Source organism: Stegodyphus dumicola, chromosome 7, assembly GCF_044657685.1.
Source record: "Stegodyphus dumicola isolate Sdum_Otavi_A_Nest chromosome 7, ASM4465768v1".
NCBI classification, from domain to species: Eukaryota; Metazoa; Arthropoda; class Arachnida; order Araneae; family Eresidae; genus Stegodyphus; species Stegodyphus dumicola.
Genome location: NC_140774.1, coordinates 132,330,096 through 132,355,303, shown reverse-complemented (window position 1 = coordinate 132,355,303; position 25,208 = coordinate 132,330,096). Strand labels below are relative to the sequence as shown.

General features: G+C 30.3%; 1 protein-coding gene across 6 annotated transcripts in view; it reads right to left on the bottom strand.

Moving 5' to 3' along the window:
- The window catches only part of LOC118192036 (uncharacterized), a 61,949-nt gene that overhangs the window by 14,605 nt on the left and 22,136 nt on the right, over positions 1-25,208 (bottom strand). For 3 of the 6 annotated variants that reach the window (XM_085820826.1, XM_085820827.1, XM_085820828.1), the window contains 11 exons: positions 24,058-24,165; positions 23,289-23,381; positions 21,479-21,568; positions 13,694-13,780; positions 11,505-11,561; positions 11,269-11,406; positions 8,633-8,686; positions 8,176-8,238; positions 5,492-5,665; positions 1,769-1,818; positions 1,192-1,276 (listed from right to left, as the gene is read on the bottom strand). In XM_085820826.1, coding sequence (XP_085676952.1) covers positions 1,192-1,276; positions 1,769-1,818; positions 5,492-5,665; positions 8,176-8,238; positions 8,633-8,686; positions 11,269-11,406; positions 11,505-11,561; positions 13,694-13,780; positions 21,479-21,568; positions 23,289-23,381; positions 24,058-24,165 — 999 coding nt within the window. The remainder of the gene's footprint in view (positions 1-1,191; positions 1,277-1,768; positions 1,819-5,491; positions 5,666-8,175; positions 8,239-8,632; positions 8,687-11,268; positions 11,407-11,504; positions 11,562-13,693; positions 13,781-21,478; positions 21,569-23,288; positions 23,382-24,057; positions 24,166-25,208) is intronic. The other 3 variants (XM_085820829.1, XM_085820830.1, XM_085820831.1) reach the window with 3 other exon arrangements.

Genomic DNA, 25,208 nt, shown 5'->3' with positions numbered 1-25,208 from the left:
AGTCCGGATTAAAGACTTGGCTGTATAATATGATATTTCAGCAAAAGAGCTATCACACTAGTGAACATATTCGAAAATAAAATTTTACGGTTTGTTTATATATAAATCTTCGCAAAATCATTACAAAAATGTGTGCCCCCCTCTGTAAATATTAATTCCATAAACCCAAAACTGGTTTTCAGGAGTTTAGTTCCACTTAACTATAAGTAATCTCAGTTTTGAAAGTTTTTTTAGTAGTAATAAAAACTTTTTTTATTAACAAGTATACAATTTTTAATAGAATTAAATTCATTACACCAAGCTGCAATTAAGATTGAGATAAACTGAAAGTGGCTTTGACTATTTTGCTGTAGTCATGTATTAAAGCTTCAATAAGAAGGCTTCTGCATTTTATTTTAATTCTATTGACAGAAAGATATGACAGCTAAATGGTTGACTTACAGAAAAATTAGTCCACGAAAGTGGAAAATGGAAAACTTTTAAAGTTATAATGAGCTGGAAAGCTAACAAATTATTAATAGTTTAACCCTTTGATGCAAGCAACATTATTTTTATAATGTTTAAAAAAAAATTCTAGAAATCGAATATTATGACCTACAGACAAATAACATATGAATTAAAAAACATTTACTCTTGCCCACTGATCTGCGGGTAGTGGTTGAAAAAAATCTGTGTGTAGTGGCAAATGTTTCACATTGGCAATTTTTGTCATACATAAGTCATTCCAATGCTGTATATGGTTTCTCAATGTGCTGATCAATTTGCACAGGGAAAAAGTGGTGTTGCCATTAAATTAAACAATTTTTAACTGTAACCATCATTGTGAGAGCTCTGGCAATTTTTGTCATACATAAGTCATTCTAATGCTGTATATGGTTTCTCAATGTGCTGATCAATTTGTACAGGAAAAAAAGGTGTTGCCATTAAACAATTTTTAACTGCAATCATCATTGTGAGAGCTCTATTGCTTTAAAACATTCAATATTGAGCACATTACTTCCACTAACAATATGTGGAATTTTATTTTGACTGGTCGAGCAAATAGGCCACTAGGTGTTAATATGATGGCGAAGATTTTTTGGCTAACTTGTACGTCCCCTCTGGGAAGAGAGAGAGAGAGAGGTGGGGGGAAGGAACTTAATTATTCAGTACTTCTTAAAATTAGCCTATTCTGTATGGCTGAAATATTACCTTTTGAAGGCAATGTTAGTTTTCCATCATTAACATTCTTCAATTTAGGTTGGTCCTCTGATATATTTTGAACTTCATGAAGAACCTAGAAAAAAAATTTCACATGTATTACACATTAAATACATTTACTAAAAATATCAGTTAAATGCAGCTTAAAATAATTATATAATAAAAAGTATATATTACAAGAAATTTATTGCTCCTTATTACACCTTCTAATTAATTATAAATTTTGGGCTCATTCTTAAAGAAAATAATAGCTTTTATCACTTGTTACAAAAATTTAATAAAACTGATTAGCATAAAGTTAAAGAACTTTGACATTAAATTATAGTAATGTTAAAGGAATTAAATACAAATTATAAATTTACATGCAAGTATAAATTTTTAAAATGTACTGCTTGTTTAAAGAGGACAAAGAGGGAAACTTTTAAACATTTTTGCATAAAAGCACTAACAACGAAAGAATTTCTTCATAAAATAATATACAACAACAAACAGACAATACAGTTAAACAAAAAGACAGGAGAAAAATAATAACGATAAAAGAGAATAAAAACTTGATAAATATATTAACCATTTGAGAGCGATCTCCAGTTTTCAAGCTCGGATCTTCTCGCACTTCAACTACAAAAAATATTTAATAATTATGAAATGCTAACTGCTTAATATACAATTTCATTACTATTTGGTTCATCTGCATTTAGTAATAACAAGAATATACAAGCTACAACTATAATCATCAGAAATTCATCTCAGTCTTAAGATGAAGAAGAAGGAAAGATACTATTGGTGCAATTTTGAAATCTGTTCTTAAATAATAAGAATTGCATCATGAATATCTTTAACTATATTTTTAAATACTAAAATTTCATCCTATCCCTTCCTTTTTTACCAGGGAACTATCCAATCACACTTTTTAATGGACTTGAGAAAAGGATTTAATCTGAAATATTACAGAAGCTTCATTATTTTAAGAGGTTTTCATTGAAATTAAATGACAAAAATAAAATTAACAATTAATGTACATACTACTTGCCCAGATACACTTAGTATTGTACCATATACTGAAGTAAAATAAAATTAAATATAAATATTAACTGATTAAACATCGATTGAATCTTCATATAAAAATTTACAGATGTCTGCAGTAGATTATGAAAACTCAGATTGAATGAAATTTAAAAAGATCGATATAAATAAATGTAATAAAAAAGTGCAACTTAGATGAAATAAAATTTAATAAGAAAAATAATTCTGAAATTACTAGAGATGGGAGGATGCAATTTGCCTGATCTAAGTTTCATCAATTTAATAAATTAATTTTATTGCTTGGAAGCTTTTTCTGTAGTAAAGGCTAAAAATTAAAAACTGGGGAATTTAGGTATTTACCAGGGGGCCAGAAGATACAATGCACCCAGTTTTACCGGAAGAGTTGGCAGATATGCATTAGCAAAACACATTAGCGTTGCAACAATTACTAACAGCTTTCAAAAAATTAAATTTCCGGCAACATCTTTCATTCAAAAAGGTTGAACTTTTACACAAAGAAATATCTGTTGAAAAATGACAACTAGCTTTTGATCTATAGAAAACTATGTCTTCTGTGATGGTAAATTACTTTAATGTCTGCAGTTAAGGCATTTTTGAAATTTGAATAATTTACAAAGTTTATGCCATAGTAATGAGAAGGATGCCACTTCAAGTAAAACAGAAAGACCAAAAACTTCAGCTTTTGTGTTATTCTGAAATTATTTCGTTTTCTAATCATTATGCTTTTGTGTTATTCTGAAATTATTTCGTTTTCTAATCATTATGCTTTTGAATTACTTCAATTATTTATTAACTAACTACAAATTTAGAAAATCATTTTACATAATTATTATCAATAAAGAAGTATATAATTTCTTTAACATTTTAACTTAAGGAAAATTTTCAAATGTTTCACTTCACTTTTAACTGAAAGCTCATGCCAAAAGACAAAAAAAAAAAAAAAAAAAAGAATAAATAGTTACTGGAATAATGCCATTTTGTGATTTTTATTACTAAATGAATTTTATCTATTATATTAAAATCTGTGCACCTCTGTCTGTTTGTTTGTAACCCTATTTCCTCAAGAACGGCTCGCTCATGGGCTTAGCGAAGCACAACATTGAATTCCGAATGTCCGTGGCAAGCCATTTTGATCATTCCTGTCTTTGAGCGACTTTAATTAGCCAAGATATTAATTAAAAACTAATTTTCCCCTACGTCTTCCATTTACTTATTGATTGATTTGGTGGGTGGGGAGCTGGTATCCCGTCGATTGTTGGGTTGGCGAGAAAATGTCAAAATTCCCCGAATTTGCACATGGAAAATCATTTAAAAATTAATAACTTGACTTCTAACTAATTTACCAACTTAAAGCTATTATCGACATTTTGACTTTTATGATATATTTAATGTTTTGTTTCATATATTTTTAAAGATCTATTCATTCGTGTTATATATTTCCATTATTGTTGCTTGAAAAAAATTGCATTTACCTTTCATATTTTATACATCTTTTCCAGGTGTACATAGAACCTATAATTTTTTCTTTTCAGATGCAAATACATTTTTCACTCATTGCATGCACTTTTGCATACTCACACACACATATAATTGTATTAATATATATATTGTAATTTTGCGTGTGATTCTGTTGAAGTTCAAAAAAAGGAATTTAATTAAATGAATTTCAATAACGAATCTACTGTTGGAATAATAAACCCGAAAATTTTCATGATTATACTTCGTACAATGGCCCATTAGCGGTTAAGCAGTAAAGTCGCTGAACACTGGTAGTTTGATCCAACTTTCGAATCCCGGCGAATGGGCTGGCTGCATTGGTGTTTTCATGATTTTCTGCATGTGTAACATGTATACAGTATCTTGCAGATACATATGTGAATAAAGTGGCCACAGCCCGGGTAAAATTGCTGAACACTGGTAGTTTGGCCCAACTTTTGAATCCCAGCGAACAGGCTGGCTGCATGGGTGTTTTCATGATTTTCCGCATCTTTATCGTATATACGAGCTAGTTTCACTTAAAAAGTCCTCCACGATGGCATCTCTACCCTTAGGTAGATTGTCCTCGAGCGCATTGCCAAAGCTGAATTTGAAGAAGAAACTCTATTGAGTAACTATTGAAATGCTATTGGGTAACTGATTTCATTCATATACAGACTTTTTTCCAGATGTAAATGGAAAGGATTTCATTCATGTTGAAATGTGTTTATATATTTTTTTCAGGTGTACATTGAACCTATAATTTTTTCTTTTCAAATGCAAATACATTTTGCCCTCATTGCATGCATTTTTGCACACGCACACTTACACACACACACATATATATATGCAGTATCTTGTGGATGCATATGTGAATAAAGCGATCAAGTCAGCTGGCGAATATCTTGTGGAGGTATAACCCGCTCAGTTGGCGGGCTTGCCTGCTAGTCAATAAAAATAATGTGTTTATCATTAAAAGGTTTTTGATATTTTATTCATATATTATTTTTATATTTTATTTACTAATTACTAAAAATGTTGATTCACAAGCAGTACAGATTTTAATTAGTTTGCAATCCAGTATTTTGACACTATTTCTTTACTTCTCAAGTTTCTGCTAATAACGAATCTAATTTTTAGGACATGGAGAAAATACCCATAGCATTTTAGGTACTTAATTCTAAGTTAAATGCATTTCATAACTGATTTCTTTACATTCTATGCAATAAGCAAGCTTGTTTACATCAGGGGCAAAGTGGAATACAGTATTAAAAGCAGTGCTTATAGAGATTTTCTTCTTGTTAAAATTGCAAAACACAAGAAGGTAAATATGGAATTAATTTCAAACAAATTGCAAAATTTAACTTCTAATGCCATGCCCTGGTTTCTATACTATTATCTGGGAAAGTTTCATACTAATGATGAAAAAAATAAAATGATAAGAAGTTTGACTTCCATATGACAAAAATGGATCGGGATATTTAATTTCAAAATTTGTTTGACATCATTTTCAACTTGCCTTGAAGGATCAGCTAAGTAACTTAGAATAGTTCGAGAAATTAAGTTTAAATTCAGTAAAACGTGTATAAGTTAATAGGCCATACAAGGAAGTCAAGTGGTGTCGACATCAGATTTTCTATAAAATGATTAATTTAAACAACATATAAATAGCTACATTTGAATGTTCCCTTTTATCCTTTTCAAAAGAAATTTTAATTGCAGAATAAACACAAAATTACAATTAAAAAAAGAATGTAAAATGCATATATACCATCATTAACAACATTAGGCTTTGAGTAAGTTTCTTTGGGTTGCCTCTTAATTCTGGGTTTTCCAAGTGACTTCTGTACAGCACTAAGACTTGATGAATTGTTTTCTTCTGCACGTAAATTTGAAGAATTAAGTACATCAGATGAGTCAAGATTTTCTTCTTGATTTCCAGACACTGAAAATACACAGATGCAAACATTAATTGCCAATTTAACAACAAAAGGACAGGATTATTTATGACTATGGCAAAACATTCCAAAGCTATCAGAAAGGATGCCTTCATGGTAGAATTTATGATATGCATATGAAGAAAACATAATGATCTTCATGCAGGTAATCCATACAACCACCAGAAACAGATATTGGGTCAAATGAACAAATTTCTTGGCATATCAGTCTTATAACAATAAACTGTAAAAAATAAATAAGCTATCCATTGTAGGTATGTTGTTCACATCTTTAATGGGTAATACTTTTAATTTATTCCCCTGTACCCAACACTTGATTTAGAACCTTGTATTGATTTAAGTGATTACAGTTTCCTGACTTTTGAGTCATACTTTAAGAAGATTTATAATAATATATTATTCAGACTTAATAATGGAAACAGTAAATGGAAAACATATATATATATATATATATATATACGGCTATAAATTCTAAATAAAAGCAATTATGAGTAAACTAATAAAGCCTATAAACCTGTGCTAAAGCTGCAAAGTAATATATAGTCTCACCTAAAATTACATAATATATACATATAGATAGATATAGTCAAACATAAAATAACATAAATCACCAAAAATTTTATACATCATTTAAAAGTTATTTATTACAAATTTATTCTTCTTCTTAAATTGAAATGCATCAACATCACATTAAAATTAACCTAAATACATAATTATAAAATTTCATCACAAAATAATTTAGACAAAATATATATTTAATGTAAAATAATCATAAATAATAGTTCAACACATATTCTACAATATATGTGGTTAAGTTCAGGAATTTGGTGCATAAGTGTAACAAACAAATAAAGTGTAACAAAGACTTCCTAGAAAGTTATGTCCCACACCAACATGGTGTGACAGGCAGTGATTCATTAAATGTCATTTCCATCATCACTAAAGAATCAATTATTCTATAATCTATCATTGATAGCAAAGTCTGTTCTTTTACATAAAGTATTCAAGAGAAGTTGTATTTGAGCTGTTTTGCAAATGCATATATAATGTTATGTCTGATTTCAAATAGTAAAAATTTTGCAGGACCTATAAAATAGGAAAGATGACAGTGGAAGCCCTTCAAATATTAAAACAAGCATTTGGAATAAGACCAAGAATCACAATCAAACATGTAATTGGTTCAAATGGCTTAAAAAACTGAACATTCATTGAAAATGAAGAATGTTCTGAACTAGGATAACAGATGCAAATGTCACGAAAGATTATGAAAATCAGCCTTTATGTATTGACACAACAGATGTCAATGACCTTTTTGGAGTTCTGATTGCTATTTGAATGTTGCAAAATTTTAACTAATGAACTGGAAACTGGATGCATTACAGTAAAATGCATGCCTTTTTCTCTAGATGAGTGAATAAAGGAAATATGATTCAAGTATGCATGGTGCTTAACAATGATGTGACAAAATACTCACATTATTAATAGAGATGAAACCAGGGTATATAGTTATAACCCTTAAATGAATTAGCAAATGTAGTATCAGAGAAAGTTAAGACCCCCCCCCAAAAAAAAAATTGCATCAAGCTTGAAGCAATACCAAAACAATGTTGATCAGTTTTTTTTTACACCCCCAAGGGGGCTTAATGGCAAGAAATTTGTCCCATCGATGCAGATTATGAATATACCTTTCTACTGCAATGATATGAGTTGTTTAGCAACAGTACACCCAGATGAATAAAAAAAGCATTAATATTACAAAGCACCAGTTTTTTTTTTTTTTTTTGCTACAAATATGACTATCATTTCACACGCCTCATATTTACAAATTTGGTGAGCAGTCTTTGGTCCTAAAACTGAAAATGTAGCTCAATGACAAAAGATTCAAGATGGTAGAAGATATTTCTAAAACACGCTGGATTCCTCGAAAGAAACAAAAAAAGTCATTCCTAAAATATAAGTGCATTATCAGATGAAAGACATTTATTTCCCTTTCGCCTGATAATATACCTATCTGTACTAATGCTTTTAGATCGTTGCTATTTAAGACTACGGCTTTGAACTATTAAATAATGCGGCTCAAACAATAATATTTTATACAACCCCCCTCAAAATCTTAGGGGGGGGGAAAAACTACTTTCAACACCTGTATAACTGAGTTGAAAATTGCTATTGAAAATTAGAGTTTTTCTCTGTACTGAATACAAATACTCATAAAACACTTATATGGGTATGGAAATTGTGGTGATCATGCTGTGAAAAAATTTTTTCTTTGATTTCTAACTTTCCTTAGAAAAGCTGGGGATTTATGGAATTAATCATACATATGAAACAAGTTTTGCTTAGTGATTTTTACGGAATTAGAAAATTCCTCAATTTTATACAGAAATCTTTGTCTAAATAATTCAAAATTGGGGACAGGGAATTCTTCGGGGAAGATACTATCATGCTTATGTAATGGGATCTTACCTTACTTCAGAAAAAAAAATAGTTTACTTACATATTTTATTTTCTCTTTCACGACGAATTTCATCCAAGGTCTTAATTTTAAAGTCCAATGAATCTTTAAAAGGAAAAAAAAAAGGTTGATATATAATTAATTCAGTACTTTTTAATAATTTTTCTGTCTATAATTAGAAGTTAAATTTACACAATATGGATAGTACCTATTTAGGATTTAAAATGCAGAATTACCCCCCCCCAAAAATCAATCAATTTTAAGATCAAATGTATGGATCATACATTTGATCTTAAAATATAAAAATATTGCTATGATTTGGCATTGACCTGCCTGGAATTTAAGTTCTTAGTTTAGTTTGAGACTCATAATTTTTATAAAAACAATGAAGTGTCAAAAAATATATTAAAATAGCAACAGTAGAATTTCATCTTTGTTATCAACTATTAAGTTATTAGTTTCAATGAAACACATTAAACAGAATATAAATAACACGTACCGTTAACCTGACTATTATTCTTCTTAAGACTGATAACTCGCTTTGCTGGCCGTTCTGGAAATGCAATAAAATAAGAACATTCAGTATGATAAATAACTAAAAAATATATATATAAGAAAAACAACTGTTGACCACTATGACAATTACAACTCAAAGCAGTGCCGCTAACAAACTTATTTAATTAATGCTAACAAATAAGATTATCACATACAAATTTTATTACCATATATATGTTCCAACACAAAGGGGGTAATTTCGATGGACTTTTTTAATATTAAGAATGGAGAGGAACCACTATTAACATAAAAAAGTACATTACATACATATTAATTCTAAAAAGAATCAGTTTTAAATTGTTTGAAAATGTTATTAAAAAATACATGTTTATGTGAAAGCATTTAATACAAAATTAAGCTTCTTAATAATTAGCTTTATGTATTTTCATTCATTAAAAACTTCTCAGAATCAGTTAAAAAAACAATACAGGTCTCACAAATCAATGTTTCATAATTAAATTCTTAGTATATAAATTTATAATTTCACTTTTGAACAAAAAATTAATGGAGTAATGTTAATGAAGACTAAAGAAATTTTTTGATTGGGATTCTCAGAGAACTGCAATTCTGAAAGCTTATGTGAAATATTAATAAATACATTAACTGAAAATAGTGTTGCTATGATGGAAAGGCAAAATTTATAATTACAAAGATGTCAGTTCGCTGAAATGTTAATTGATATAGCAAAAATTATTCATTCAATAATCTTAATTGATTAAAAGTACGATCTGAGGTAAGGTGACCAGACGTCCCAATTTTTCACAATTTGTCCCGCGTCTCGTGACATTTTAAAAAAATCCCGATTTTTGGAAAGAATGCACGATAAGCTAGGGAACAGCAGGAGAATACAGTTTCGGTGGCCATGTGGCTACTTTGCCAGATATGTGTCTTATGCTCTTTTTGTTAATTTTATAAAGTTAAATTTTAATAATAACAAATAATTGTTGACAGCTGATTATCGATAACTGCTTATCAAAGTTCACATTATTGATCAGTTGTTAGAATTCAAACACTGTTGTTTGGACTTAATGGCATTTTTTGGCATTGGCAAAAACATTTTGTAACTGTCTCTCAGACGATACACATCGTACTACGTGCTAGCGCTAGTTAAACAAGTGATGTCAACAAATCAGCTATTCAGATAATTTAGGTACGTAATTTATTTATTTATTTCACAAACACATAAATTTTCTTGAATTTAACAGACAGTACTTTTATTATTTATATTGTATAGTGGAGGCAAAAGGTCTAGCGTCAGTCTTGAAAGTGATGCTTACAACTGACGTTATGGCAAATTCAGAGGAAAAATAATACAAGTTAATACTGATATTATTTAGAAAGAATTACAGGATTAAAATTTAAATAATTTTTAAAATATAGTTACTTTATAACAAACAAATTAATTTAATTTTTAAACTAACAATAAAATATGTTCATGTAATTATGTACCTACTTTCTGTGTTTTAAAGCAATATATATAGATAAAAATTTATAATAAATTACTTCTTTAGATTTTTAACATAATAAGGAAGAACAGAAGATGCAAATTCAAAGATGATTTGAGAAGGGAATTTCCTTTTGTTAAAAAAGCGATCACACGGTAAAATGTGAGAAATGTAATGGTGAATTTTCAATTTCGCCAGGCTGGAAGAATGATATTTCAAAGCACTCAGGGACACAGAAACATAAAAGATATTTAAATACTACTGCATCTTCCTCCAAAATGCAGGAGTTCTTTTGGAAAACAATTTATGGAGGCAAAGAAAAGAAATTAGCATTAGCAGAAGGACTTATGTCTTTTCATGCTAATAATCACAATCATTCCTTCAGATCTTGTACACCACAAGTTGTTCAAAAGTTATTCAACAAAAAAAAAAAAAAAAAAAAAAAAGACAGCAATCTAATAAAAGAAGTCACTGAAATGAGAAATATGTCAAAGAATAAAATAATAATATACGTAATTTTTTAATGTATTATATTTGTAAAATGTACTTATGTTGGAATTAAAAAAATATGTATTACAATACTATTTTTGCGTTCTATGAAAATTTGTGTTGCTCCATATAGATCAAATTTTTAATCAAGGATCCCCCCCGGTCAATTGTGTCCCGCTTTAACAATGTTAAAATCTGGTCACTTTAATCTAAGGGCGAGTTCTATTCATTCATTCTAATGAAGAATATACATGATAAGCCATAAAATCAGATTGCTTTATTACTACAAAAAATAATACCCCAAATACTGATAAAATTGATACCAAAGATAAAATAATATTTCAATATAGATAAGCATCAGAATAATACCATGGCATTCCATTTAAACCTAAAAAAATGTTGAGGGGAAAAGTTAAATTTATTCCTAAACGTTACATAAAAATGTAAAATAGTTTCATTTCTCTTATCTTTATTCCAAAAAAGAAAGGAAATCAAAAAGTAATTCTAGCCAGCCAAAATTGCAAATATAGCAACATTCTTAATACATAATGGAAATAATGCAAAGTCTTGCTAAACATTAATAGCATATATTAAGGGCTACATCAAATGTGCACAAAAATAAGAATACAATATTTTAATAATAAACCTTTTTCGAGACTTGAGGGAGCTGCACGTTTTTCAGCACTTGAAGGTATTGTACGTTTTTCAGCACTTAAAGGCAATGCAGATTTTTCAGCACTTGAGGGCATTGCCCTTTTTTTTAGCAACCTGCCTCTTAAATCTCCTAAATATGAAAAAAAAAAAGTACATAATTATGGATAAAAATAAATTAGCGATTAGAAACATCACAAGTATAAACATAAATAACTTTTATGAGCATACTTTCAGATTCAGTTGCATGTAATGCAGAATCATTAACAGTAGCTGCTGATCCAGTATCTAAAGAGGAACAATTTATTACCACACAGGTAAAAAAAATAACTAATAATCGATGAGTACACTATACAGTAGTTAACAAAAAAGTTGTAAAGAAAATGGGTAAAAAGATAAGTTCATAATTAAAAATTTAAAACAGATATGTATAAAACACAATTTATTATGCTCATGCAAACAGTCAAATGAAAAATAAACAAATAAATAACAAAGGCCCATTACTTAAAAAGAAAAATTCAAAAATATTCTTTACATAATCTACAATTCATCAAAACTATTAAAAAAAGACACTGCAGGATTCCAAATGCTATCCAGAATTAAGTACAGAATAAGACATTTAACCCACTTAGTGGCATGACTTTTTGGACTTGCTCTTGAAGAACAATACTTGAACAGTATTTATTTGCTAAATATATACAGGGTTATTATCCAAATTAAACTTTCCCAACTCAGAGGCCTGTTCAGAGTGTTGTATCGGTCATAGTGTGATGAAAATTTTAAAAACAGACACTTCAGATCATGCACTCGAGATTTATTACACAAAAAAATTAATACAAGAAATTGCCGTTAGGCGGCGCTGTAACACTAGTAATAAGCATATTGCAGCAACGTGATTTGCAGAAATAAAGCTTCTGCGCAACGTATCCGAAAGACGAGCCCTACAAAAGTGGAAGACAGGCCTTGCACAGGCAGTTGCTTCCAGCTCGCTGATGTACAATGGCGACTTTGAAAGACAAAGCTCTGTTAGTGAAACTTTTCTACCAGAATAACGAGAACTCTTCTGCGATAAGAGCATTCCGTCGGCTGAAGATCTTATGCCGAAGACCAATGACACCACGTGCTCTATGAGACATGATGAAGAAGTTCAAAAGAACGGGACAGCTGGGAATTTTACCAGGTAGAGGACGACAGGTTGTGGAAGAAGATGTTGCTTTGGCGGGCGTGGACCCCACTAGCCAATCGCCACAGTCAGTGTCTCGCGCTGTTGATATGCCCTATACGACTGTCTGGTGTGTGATGCGTTGAATCCTCGGTTATTTTCCTTACAAAATCCATAGTCGTCATCAGCTGTCCAACGGGGATCCTGTAGTTCGGGAAACATTTGTGTTGCAGTTCCTTGCCAGAATGCAAGTCGATGCTGCTGGGCCGTGGAACATCCTTTGGGCAGATGAGGCCCATTTTCACCTGAATGGTCAAGTGAATATGTACAACTGCCGCATTTGGGCAAGTGAAAACCCGTGCGCAATTCATCAAATGCCCTTGAACCCTCCAAAGGTTACTGTATGGTTCGGTTTCACTGCAACATTCATCATTGGGCCTTATTTTTTTGAAGAGGTGACTCCAACAGGGTTCAAAGCCTGCTCTGTCACAGGAAAATGGTATCAGGACATGTTGACAACGTTTGTGATCCCTGAACTGCAACAATGTGGCGGCCTCCAGGACATGATATTTATGCAGGATGGTGCACCTCCCCATATTCTTCATGGCGTTCAACAGGTGTTACGGGCAACTTTTACCGATGCACGTGTGATCAGTCACTGTTTCCCTACAGCTTGGCCCCCGCTCGCCTGATCTCACGCCACGCGACTTTTGGTTATGGGGATTCTTAAAGGATCGGGTCTACCGAGAACACCCAGCAACCTTGGCACATCTGAAAGACGCAATTATTCAACATGTTCGTGGAATTAATGTGGACTTACTGGGTTCCACTGTGGAACACACTGCTTTGCGAATGGAAAGAGTTGTGGAGAACCATGGCACACATATAGAACATCTGTAGAATGTCATGTTGATCTGCATGCCACCTATTGGCAACTTCTTGCACTAATTTTTTTTTTTTTTTTTTTTTGTGTTTGTTTAATAAATCTCGAGCGTACGATCTGAAGTGTCTGTTTTTAAAATTTCATCACATTATGACCCATACAACACTTTGCACAGGCCTCTGAGTTGGGGAAGTTTAATTTGGATAACCCTGTATTTTTACTCATGTTTTATTTACTGTTTGTTTTCACAACATATATTTGTTAAAGTGATAGTTAAAACCTTTAAGGATTAGAAAACTACTAGGCAGGGAAGCATTTTTAGATTTTTAGTGTACGAGTTTTAAAAATCAAAATAAAATAGAAATAATATATTACCTGGTGGATAACATTCTTGCTTACTGTATGGACTAATATCCGGTTTAATTTTTATATGAGACGGATCTAATGCTGGAATATCATATGCTGCAAAACAAGAAAGTAAACATTGTATTTTTTTATTCTCAAATGTACATATTTAGTAATATTGAAACCTGAATATACATATTTAAGTATTTTAAACTATTAAAATTAGAATATTCAAATATACGACCACAATCAGAATATATGTCAACCTTTAATTATAAATTTATCCACCATCAATCAACTAACATATAGAAATTTTTAATAATTTAAACTGCTCAACTTTTTTTGAAATACAAAAAATTTCAGTACTATTCGGTTTTGAGGGCTGTAAAAAATCGCCAAACTATTGTTGATGCCAATGCTGCCAAAAATAATTGTGGCTTGAAAAGGAAGTATAATAGTAAATAACTATCTAAGATTGATGTTTTAATTTAGATGAAAGGTTAATTTCATATAATACTTTTTTATTATTATAATTTACATGAAAAAGGTTAATCATGACTGAATGGAAGCATAAGAGTAAATAACTATTTCAGATCATTATTATAATTTATATAAAAATTGCTTGTATGGATGCCTGCATCACCATTTTGCTACCGACTTATCACTAAAGCATAATTTCATCTCGTTGGTTGTTCAAATGTAATTTTCTATAATGAATGATGCCTTTTTTTTGAAAATATTCAGAATCGGAATTCAGAAGTGCAGAATCACTCACTTTTTTACAAGGGTAAAAACAACTGGATTTTTGTCAATTTTATTTTACTTTTTAAATGAAAATAGGTCGATGTGTACATAGATAAAGTCAAGGGGGTGCGCAGTGCCATTTTTGTGCAATTCTGGGATTGTTTTTAAAGTGAAAATAGGTCGATGTGCATCAAGCAGTGTGTGATTCTGCACTTTACCCAAAATTCTATTGCCGACTTTTCATCATGGGCAATTCCCAAATTGTTAAATCCATAGGATATCAAAAAAGGATTTAAAAATTAAACTAGTATTTCAATGGCGTCTTAAGAAATATAGAACTATATAAACTTAAGCAATCTGAAACCAGCGCATACGCTAGATTTGGCGCGCTGTTAAATGGGCATGTTTGCTAGATTTAGTGCTTTTGCGCATACATTTTCGCTGCAATTTTTTTACGGCCCTCAAAACAGAAGAGTACCGAAATTTCTTCAATATAAATTTCAAATCAAAGAGTGTTTAGAATTAGAAACAATATGCAGAGAGATTTTAACAGACTTCTATATTATTAGTCGTAAAGAGTTTAAAACTTCACAAGCCATTATTAACAGCCATATCAATGATTTATGTACTGGAAACATTTTTACACATTTCAATAAAGGAATTAGAATAGTTCTTAACTAGGAAGGGAGAAGGAGAATATGAAATTAAAAAACAGGGTTTTAAAGTCCAAAGAGGCAATTTGCCCAGAAGGACTATTAATTTTGTTTCTGCATTTTGCGTCAATACACGATAAGCGATTTTTCACTTTTCAAATTGTTGCCACCAAATGTTATCTCCCTGTATTATATTTAAAGAAAGTAAATAATGAAGAATCTGCATGAATGTCTGTATGTTTCTTGCACTGTTATAAAACAACAGTACCCAGAGCCATCAAAAGCCCTAATTTGAAATTTGTTTTATTATTGATTTCATATTTTGTACCACTTCCAATCAATTTTTCTTTAACAAACTAAACAATTTCAAAGCGAGCAATGGCAACACTGTACAGGAAGAAAAAATTTATCTCCAGCACAGGAGACTCTGTATCGAAAATTCTAAAGATATGCCAATTTTAAAATTATTTTGCAATATTGCTGTTGAACTGAATTTTATGGGTTAAGTGTGAAGAACATGATATTTAATAAATAAAGGTACAGTCAAAAGTCGTTAATCCGAACCACAAAGCTACAAACTTTCTGTGCATGCGTCATGCATTTCTGTGCATTGCTCGTTTAATGTATAACGGACGGTATAAGCTAAGCTAAAATTATCTAATTATCTATTTCAGTTAATGTTGCAGATTGCGTTGTTCCTTAATCTTCGAATTGGATCCTGCTTATTATTTTTTGCAGACTGTTAGAGCAATTTTATAAAAGTTGGAACTTTCGATTATGTCAAATAGAATTTTCGATGCTGGATCTACAAAGGGAAAGCATGTTTCGATGTCCATCAAACAAAAAGTGGAATTGCTACAAAAAATGGATAATGTCTCCTTTGTTTCTCTAACCATTCTGAAATCTGTTTATCAATTTCACGCTGTTCTGCAAGGAGGGGTGACGTTGTGCCACGCAATGAACTGGAAGTTGATCTGTCAGCACTATCCTTATCTTCATGGCAGATGTTTTTATTTTATTCGGCTTATAATGTAATTTCATCCCGATGTACTAAGTCTTTGATATGATTTAAATCAAATTCCTCGTCATTATAAATATCACGAATACAAATCATATAGTTTTCTGGTTGCAATTTTCTAATTTCGACCATGCGTAATGTATGCTTTACGCACGCGCGTGTTGAAAGAAACGTTTAATAAAGTAAACACATAAATATTAAGCTTTTTCTTTTTTTGTAAATTTTTATACCCTTTAGATCATAATTGCTCTTTATTTCATAAATTACGGTTTCATATTTTTAATTTTATAATTTCTGCATGCCATCTTACCAGACTTAAACTGATGATATATAATCTGGAAAAATCGATAATCCGGAATCGCCAAAGTCCTGACGAGTCCGGACTTTTGACTTTAACACACAAAATGGGGAAAAAAAACCCCACCCCTTTGGTTGTAATTTAAAATCTGAAAATGTTCAGATTTTTTCTTTAATTATAATTTTTTATTTTTTTTAACAATTCATAAACACTCTAAAAACAAAGTAAAATATTCTTACTTTTAATCTTAAAAACTGAATAATCATCATTAGGTTTTTATTCCACAGAACAATCAGAGTACAATTGTTCCAACGAAAATATGCTTTAATTAGAACAATAATACTCTTTTTATAAATTTCAGATAATTGCTCTTGCACAAAACTATCATTATATCCTTTAATAAAAAATTCTATTTAAACAAATGCTAATTTAATTTTTCTTTAAAAAAAATACCAAGAAAAAACTAAATATACGCTTTAAATTTTGAAAATTTAGGAAACATGAGTTTTAGTTTGACATTAATATCAAATGCAATTTGAGACTGCTCTTAGACTTGATTTCTCTTCACAACTGGCTTAAATTTTTGCTACAATTTATTGATGATAGCACACATATGCTTTCTTTCACAATACATTAATTTTAAATCATATGTGAAAAAATTAACTGTTTCCACAATTTTGAACTGCTAGAATGTGTTGAACAGTAATTACTCAGCCTACAATTTGGGAGAAAAAAAAGACAAATATGCAGATGATTTAGCAAAAGTTCTTTTCCAACAAATATTTATATTACTGTATAAAATGTATAGCTTTTTTGTTTCTGGTACAGATAATCTACTACTTGAAAGGACTTAGAAGAGATGGGGTAGTTCATTGAGCCCATCCCCCAAAACAGGTAGTGAGGAGTGACGACGTAGTCATGTTGACACTGATTGCAAGTACCCAATTTCGCAGCAAAGAAATAAACTTTTAAATTTGAAAAAAACAGCCCTAAAAAAATTGAGCATGAAAAAATAGCTATAATTCAGAAGAAATGAAATAACACTTATTTATTAGTTAAAAAATAATAGATAAAATACACTATATTTTCTTAAAAGTTGCATATTTTCCTTCCTGTGCATTTATTTTTAAATCATTAAGAAAAAAATTGTGGCATTCATTATCATTTCTTTATCTGTAAACTAAGTGGGGGAGCTCTATGACTCTTTCCAAGATAACTACAATAACAGCTTTTTAAAGGTGGGGGGAGGGACCTTAGTTTGTATATATAAGTGAATTTTTTCCCCTGCAGTTAAAAAAGAGTAACTTAGTTTGACTGCACTTGAAATCGATAGTTTTATTCAAAAGTTAATCAAATCTAACATAGCTTTTTAAATCTAATTATAAATTTTACCATTGGCATGCATCTCTTCCACTTTGATGTAATAACACTTTTTGTAAATATAATTGTCTAACTGACATTTATACACAAGCATTACATTACATTTAAATAAATACAAGATCGTTATCTTAAGTTCAGTAAAACAACTTTGCTCTCAATATCTAAAGAGAATTAGTTACTCTTTAAAACAAGGAGCAAAGGAAGAAGATCTTTTTTATGCGTAATTACTTTGACATTTTATATAATTACAAATTAGCTAAAATGCTGAGCTAGCTTTATTCTTTACAAATTATCAATGCATTCTTGTTTATTTTTGAAGTTAAGGCATTCAGCAATTATTTACATAATCATTTGCGAGTTAAAATCATTTGTATCTGATTTATTATTTCTATCATAATTTTTGTAATTGGCCTCAAAATGAATTTTTAGCATAGAAGAGCTATTGATTTCGTTTTGGCATTTTGCACTGGTTCACTATAAATGTTGGTTCCCTTTTTAAATTTTTCCACCACATATTATTGACCTGTGTTAAAGAAGAATCTGCATAAATGTATATATGTGTTTCTCGCATTGTAATAAAATAATGGTATCTAGAGCTATCAAATTTTAAATAATGCAATCTTCCACCGAATATGAGCACCCGGAAGCCCAAATTTGGAATTTGTTTCATTATCGATTTCATATTTTGCCACACTTCAACCAATTTTTTATTAACAAACGCAACGATTTCAAAGCGAGTAATGACGATACTGTACTGGGGGGATTATCTCCAGCTCGGGAGACTGCGTGCGTATCGGAAATTCTAAAGATTAAAATGTCCCTTTGGGCGTAACATAAAATCTTAAAGCTTACAGATTTTTTTATTCCCCCTTCAAATTTAATTCGTGTAGTCTTTCAGTATTTGATTTTAGCAGTTACTTTTGCGGCAATATAAGCAAGCGGTTTTTCACGTCATCTCCACAATCACAGCAGAGAAAATGTTCGCTGCAAATTCTTTTGTTCTTCACATTAACAGAATCCTGTCTTCGACACAAGTATCTATTTTTTTTATATAATTTAATTTAATTTTTTTGCCAAAAGCAAATTTGGAAAAATATGAAATACATTATCACAATCCCCCTCATTTCCATGAATTTTATGGTACATTGCTGTAACGCAAGAAGACATATTACATAAACAATGATTTAAACAGCAGTGGTCTCAAAATTTCATTGCACATGAGCCAATGCACAATTTGAAAGTGACACAACTGACAACAACAATAATAATAATAATAATAATAAACACCTGAAAATTGTTCAGATTTTTATATTATGCTCAAAAGGTTTTGTTTTAACGTTTTGTGTGCTACTTTTATTTATTCAGTATTATGTTCTAATATTCAGTTTATTCAATATCATGTTTACTTATTCAATAGCACTTAAATCATGAAATTAAATTCAAGAGCAATATCACAAAATAATTTAAAAAGAGCATATCTTCAGAATTTCCATCGCACAGTCTTGTCTGCTGGAGATTCCCCCCCCCCCCTGGTAGAGTGTTGCAATTGCTCGCTTTGAAATCGCCGAGATTCTTAAAAATTCATAAATGCTTTGCCAAATCTGAAACAGGCAATAAATCAAATTCCATATTTGGGCTTCCAGATGCCCATATTCAATGAAAGATTACGGTATTAAAAATTTGATGTATCTAGGCACCGTTGTTTTATCACAATGCGAGAAACATACATACATTTATGCAGATTCTTCATTATTTAATTCCTTTAAATATAATACAGGGCGATAATATCTGGTGGTAACAATTTGAAAAGTGAAACTTTGTTTATAGTGAAAGGCCAAAAATGCCAAAACGAAATTAATAGCCCTTCTGGGCTAAAAAGAGTGGGATTTATTTTTTTAACAAAACAATATTTGTTAATCAAATTAAAACTGTTTTACTAGATATCAGTAAAAACATATGAATAAAAGTAACACAAAAAAATATCAAATTTATACTTATATTTTGTTTGAAATTTAAAAGTTGGCATCTGCAACAAATTTCTGTTGGCCACTATTTCGAATTCAAACAGACGTCTAAATATCAAAATTTTCAGACTGGAATTTATTGAACTAAATAGTAATACATTGAACTACTAAGTTACTTACTTTTAATTTAAACTAAAAAGAATATATGTAAAGATTTCCAAGAGGAACAAAACCTGAGAGTAAATAATGACAACCTAGTTTCTTTCTTTTATTTCTCAGATTTTTCTATGACACAAAACAGAAAAAATAATATTTGTATGTAAATTATTGTAAACATCTTTGTCTACACCACCTCATGATGATTTGATTTTCATGAAGTTTGTAATCTTGAAGGGAAATTATTAAAAAGTGTCATCACAAATTGTAGATATTCATCATCAGTCTGGTTCTTTTCATAGACTTATTAATTTTCAACCCTGGGGTGGGAGCACTGTTCTTATGTAAATGCACTCAAAAACAAGATGAGTATTCTTATTGCTAAAATTCGTAACTTAAGATATAACTCTTGACAAGTGTTAATAAAAGTTAATCAAATCTGCATATTAAACTCTTTAAACAAGATTTATATCACAGTGTAAATTAATTAGCTGTATTTCTAGATTTCCCGAAGAGATACAATCATTTTTGGTAATGAATATAGCATAAAACTGGACTCCAGACCATTAAAATCTTATGCTTTTTTTTTTTTTTCAAATTCTTGTCATAGTAACACTAATTAATTTAAGGGAAATGCCTTCATAGGCAGCATAAAATTACTTCGAGAGTCGCATGCAGAACGTGGGCCGCCAGTCTGACTTTGACACTATTTTACTAGAAAACAATACAGGCTGCCCAAGAGGTATAGTGGTTAGGGGATCTGACAGCGATACTGAAGGACCCCGGTTCAAATCCAGGAGAAATTATGGATGTAAATTGTCTGTTCCCTCATAGGAGGTAACAGTGGCCGCCTATTAAGTGCTTCCACAATAAAATGGCCATCACTTTCAGCCTTAGGAGTGGCCAATGCTGAAAAAAAAAAAGCAAGTACCCACTGCTCGATTAAAAAAAAAAAAAAAAAAAAAGTACAGTATATGTGATTAAGATTAATTTGAAATGTCAACATTGCTAGTTTTAAATAGGCAAAGGTCAGAGCAGATGCAACACAGTGACATCAGACTACTTCCTGTTGACCCCCTCCTATGAGGATTGTGTCAGCGAGGAGTTGCACAAATGAATGAGCTAGCTCTTCTGTTTAAATCTATTTAATTCCAGAGACAAAAGAGTTCATCAAGCAAGATCATATTTAGCTACTGCACAGATTTTCAAATCTTTATTTTTAGGTCTAATGTCACAGCGCTAAATTTCAATTCCTTATCTGGTTGTGTTACAGGCCAAAAGTTATGAAAATGTTTTTCAGCAGAAGAGAAATTATTTATTTGAAAGTAAACATTATTTCTAGCCTCAATCATAGCCCCCATTTACAGATAATCCACAAGCAGCTTCAATTAAAACATTTAATCTATTCATTATTAAAATTAATTAATGAACTTAATAAAATGAATCAAAATAATAAATATGATGATTCAAATCAAACAGTTCAAAAATTGAATTCAATCTTATTGTAAGCACCTTTACACACTATACCTTATTTAAAAAGCATGTTTCAAGAACACAAAAATATCAAAAACATACATTAAATTTAGAAAAGCCTTTACTAACCTGAGTAGCAAAAGTTTGTATTGTTGAGCAAAGAAGCCTTTTTGCTAACCTCAACAGTTTTATTGGCATTTACTTTACCAGAAGAATCATCTGCAAAGGACATGCACATTAATTTGCATGTCCTTTTTTTCACATACACACAAAAAGTAAAGCTTATTTTGATTAAAATTGTATTAGATATAAATACCAACTTATTTAATATAAGAGCTTAACAAATATTGTCCTTATCTATCAAATTCTTTAATTATCTAATATCTATACAACAGGAGACAATTTTAATGAATCACAGCAAATTTTCCATTAAATATGCCAATAACTGTCAGATATTTTATGTGGCTAATTATTTACATGAAAAACATAACCCTATACAATAATTTACACAACTAAAAAATGAATTACGACCATTCCAGAATAATGGCCATTTGTATACAAAGGTTTGGTTTATTTAATTATGGCAAAGCACACTAGGGCTATCTGCCTAAGGGGAGGGATGCCTTCGTGGAGAACTTTCTAAGGGAAACTCGCTCATATACACGTAACACATGGGGAAAACCACGAATTGCCCATGCAGCCAGCCTGTTCATGGGATTCGAACCTCGGACCGAACTACCAGTGTTCAGCGACTTTACCGCTCGGCCGCTGGTGGGCTGTATGCAAAGGATACAGCATAAGCCTGGAAGATTACAGTCATCATACATGTTTTGTTTCCCTTTCAAGTTCAAAAATTACATACAGACAGCTCTATTACAGGCATGAATATCTTTAATTTTAAAAATTTCTAGCTATTACAATTAGCACATTTGCCAATTTGATCTGTAATCTGAAAATAAAATTAAAAAAAAAAAAAAAAAAATTCTAGTACTATTTATTGTACTTAAAAAAAAATTACAACTTTTTTCAGCCTTTTTTATTTTTATATTATTTTATTTTGAATTGAATGCCTTAATATGCAAATGTGATTAAATTCCCCCTATTTCCAGTCACTTCAACAAAATCAACAACTGCCTGACCTTTTTCATTGTCTTCTGATGATGATCATACCAACTATGTAACTGAATTTATATCTCAGATAAGACATGGCTCCTTGTCATTATTGTGCCTACATACAAATAAAGGGCACATAAATATGTCCACCTCAAAATTCACTTACAATTAATGACACAGGACGAAAACTATGACTTCTGGATACCATTCAAGGAGATGTTCATGTTCGTGATTGAAACTGACACAGTATTTGATGACAAGATGAATGCACAACTCAGCCTGCTAAATAAATTACGGTATAGATCAGATGCTTATGATCTCATCCTACCTCATTCCTCTATTTAAATTAGTTTTTTCTGTTCGTCAATGTATGACACATTTTTGTTCATACCTGAAATGCAAAATTTCATAGTCTTTCAGTACTGATATTTTTTAAATATTTCATCCTGAAAGGTTTACTTAATCATACTGAAATATGAAACTTCCTTATCTTTCTGCTCTAATCCTAAGACAAATTTATAAACTAACCACTTATCCTGCATGCAGTATTATTAGTAATTACATATGATGCATGCTTTACTAATTAAGCATTAACTTTTTATGCATATATGTCATAAAATTATATGCCTCAAATATGCCACTTTTGCCATCACTTCTAATTACTATTCAAGGAAGTGCGATTTACTATATGACCTATTAAAACATTAACTAGAGTTATACAAAAAAACATAAAGTGAATTATATATTTATTGGATTAAAACTATATATTTACAGTTAAGTAAAAAACAACAAATAGGCAAAACATTTATTTTACATAAAATCTTACCAGATTTATAAAAATGTTCCGATTCTTTGTGAATCTTTTCCATACGTATTTGTTCCAATGTTTTAATTCCCAAATCTCTTTCTTCAGATTTCGCTAGAGTAAATATAATAATTTATAAATTACATTACAAACAATATACTAAAAAAATCAGAAACAGAGTTATTACTATTAAAATGCAATCTAATTTGTATATGACATAAACATTTCCATACTTCTACATTATGAATAAATAACTTTCATCTAGTACTTCTAGACATTTTTCAACTGTCAATATTAAAATATGTTAGCCAAGTAAACTATCAAAACAGATGACATTTTTTACCTCCCAATTGGATGCTGAATTATGACCTAAAGCTGTCTAGATGTGTTTAGACAGCTTCAAAAATCTGCTCACCACTCTTAAAGAGACAAGCCTAAGAAATGCTATTAATGCAGGGATTAACCTTTTTGTCCTTAAAGAATTTAATAGCATCATAGTGAATTTTCTTGCGTTTTTTCATTGTTGTTGTTTTAATTGCTATATTATTTTAGAAATGAAATTTAACAACAGAATTCTTGTAGAAGTAGTCTAATATTGATCACTATTAAGACACTGTTAAGACTTATATACTGTAAATAAATGATGGATTTTTGTCCCCATGTAATTCACTACTATCTTCCATAAATGTTATTTAAAAATACATTTTTTTCTCAGTCTTAAATATATTTAGCTCATACATTCAAATTTAGCAACTCCTTTTACTTTACAAAAATGAAAAAAAAAACTTACCTGAAAATGTTGAAGAAAGATTAAGCTTACATGAACTGGATCGCATGTATTTTGTTTCTGAAAAAGAGAGCTTCACTGGTGTACTTGAAACAGATTCACTATCAGATTCTAAAAAAGAAATAATAATAATAAAAAATTTAGACTAGAAGAAGAAATCAATTTACATTTTTTAAGCTTTTTTTTTTTCCTGTTGTTGTTATTGAAGAAAGAAATGTTATCCATGCAAAACAAAGTACTTTCAACTAAAATAATCACTTTTTTTGCCATTTTATTTTCTCCTTCCACTTAAAACTGTTTGGATGTTAAAATAATATACTGCTGATTTTAATAAAAATGAATTTAAAACTTTTAAGCAACTAATCAACACTTATCTGAATAACATTCCCTTAAGATTTTATAAGACTTTCATCCACATTTTCAGTATGTATGTTCAAGTACATTACCCAGTAAATAACACATAACCAGCACAACAATATTACTCATCTGAGTAAATAAAAAAATGGCTGAAAACTACACAAGACATGGATTTCAAGAAAAATGTGGAAGTAAAATTTGTACTTCTCAGTTAAAGCTATAAAATGACTTGATTTGATTTGCCAAGGGAAGTATAAGAAATATCCTGTATTTTGAAAAAGAAACATTCTTCACGAAGAAAAAATCATGTTTGATATATCACACTACAGTATTAAAATATAACCAAAAAATGGTGTATGCATTCGTTCTTGCCATGAATAAAAGGTGTTCCTATATAAATGTTGTTTTTTGAATTGCACATTCCATTTGTTATTGCATTTACTTATGATTTCAAGAATATCTGTTTACTTAACGAATTTTAAACAAAAGCTTGCTCCAAATGAGTTACAACACAATAACTAAGTGGAATTATTGTGAGAGAGAGATATGTGCTAATTCCTTGTTATGTTGTTCAAAGATTAGAATTGATGGGTGCAAAAAACTGCAGAAATTCATGAAAGAAAGCTTATTTACAAAAAGAAAAATTATATAACCTTTATTCTTCCCACAGTAAAAGTTTTCGAAGGATTTTGTCAGGAAATTACAGTATGTTCCACTTTTGCTATTCCCAATAACTCTACTTTGTCTGGTATGTATGGAGAAAGAAATAAGGCAAAATGCAACAAAATGCCATTAAA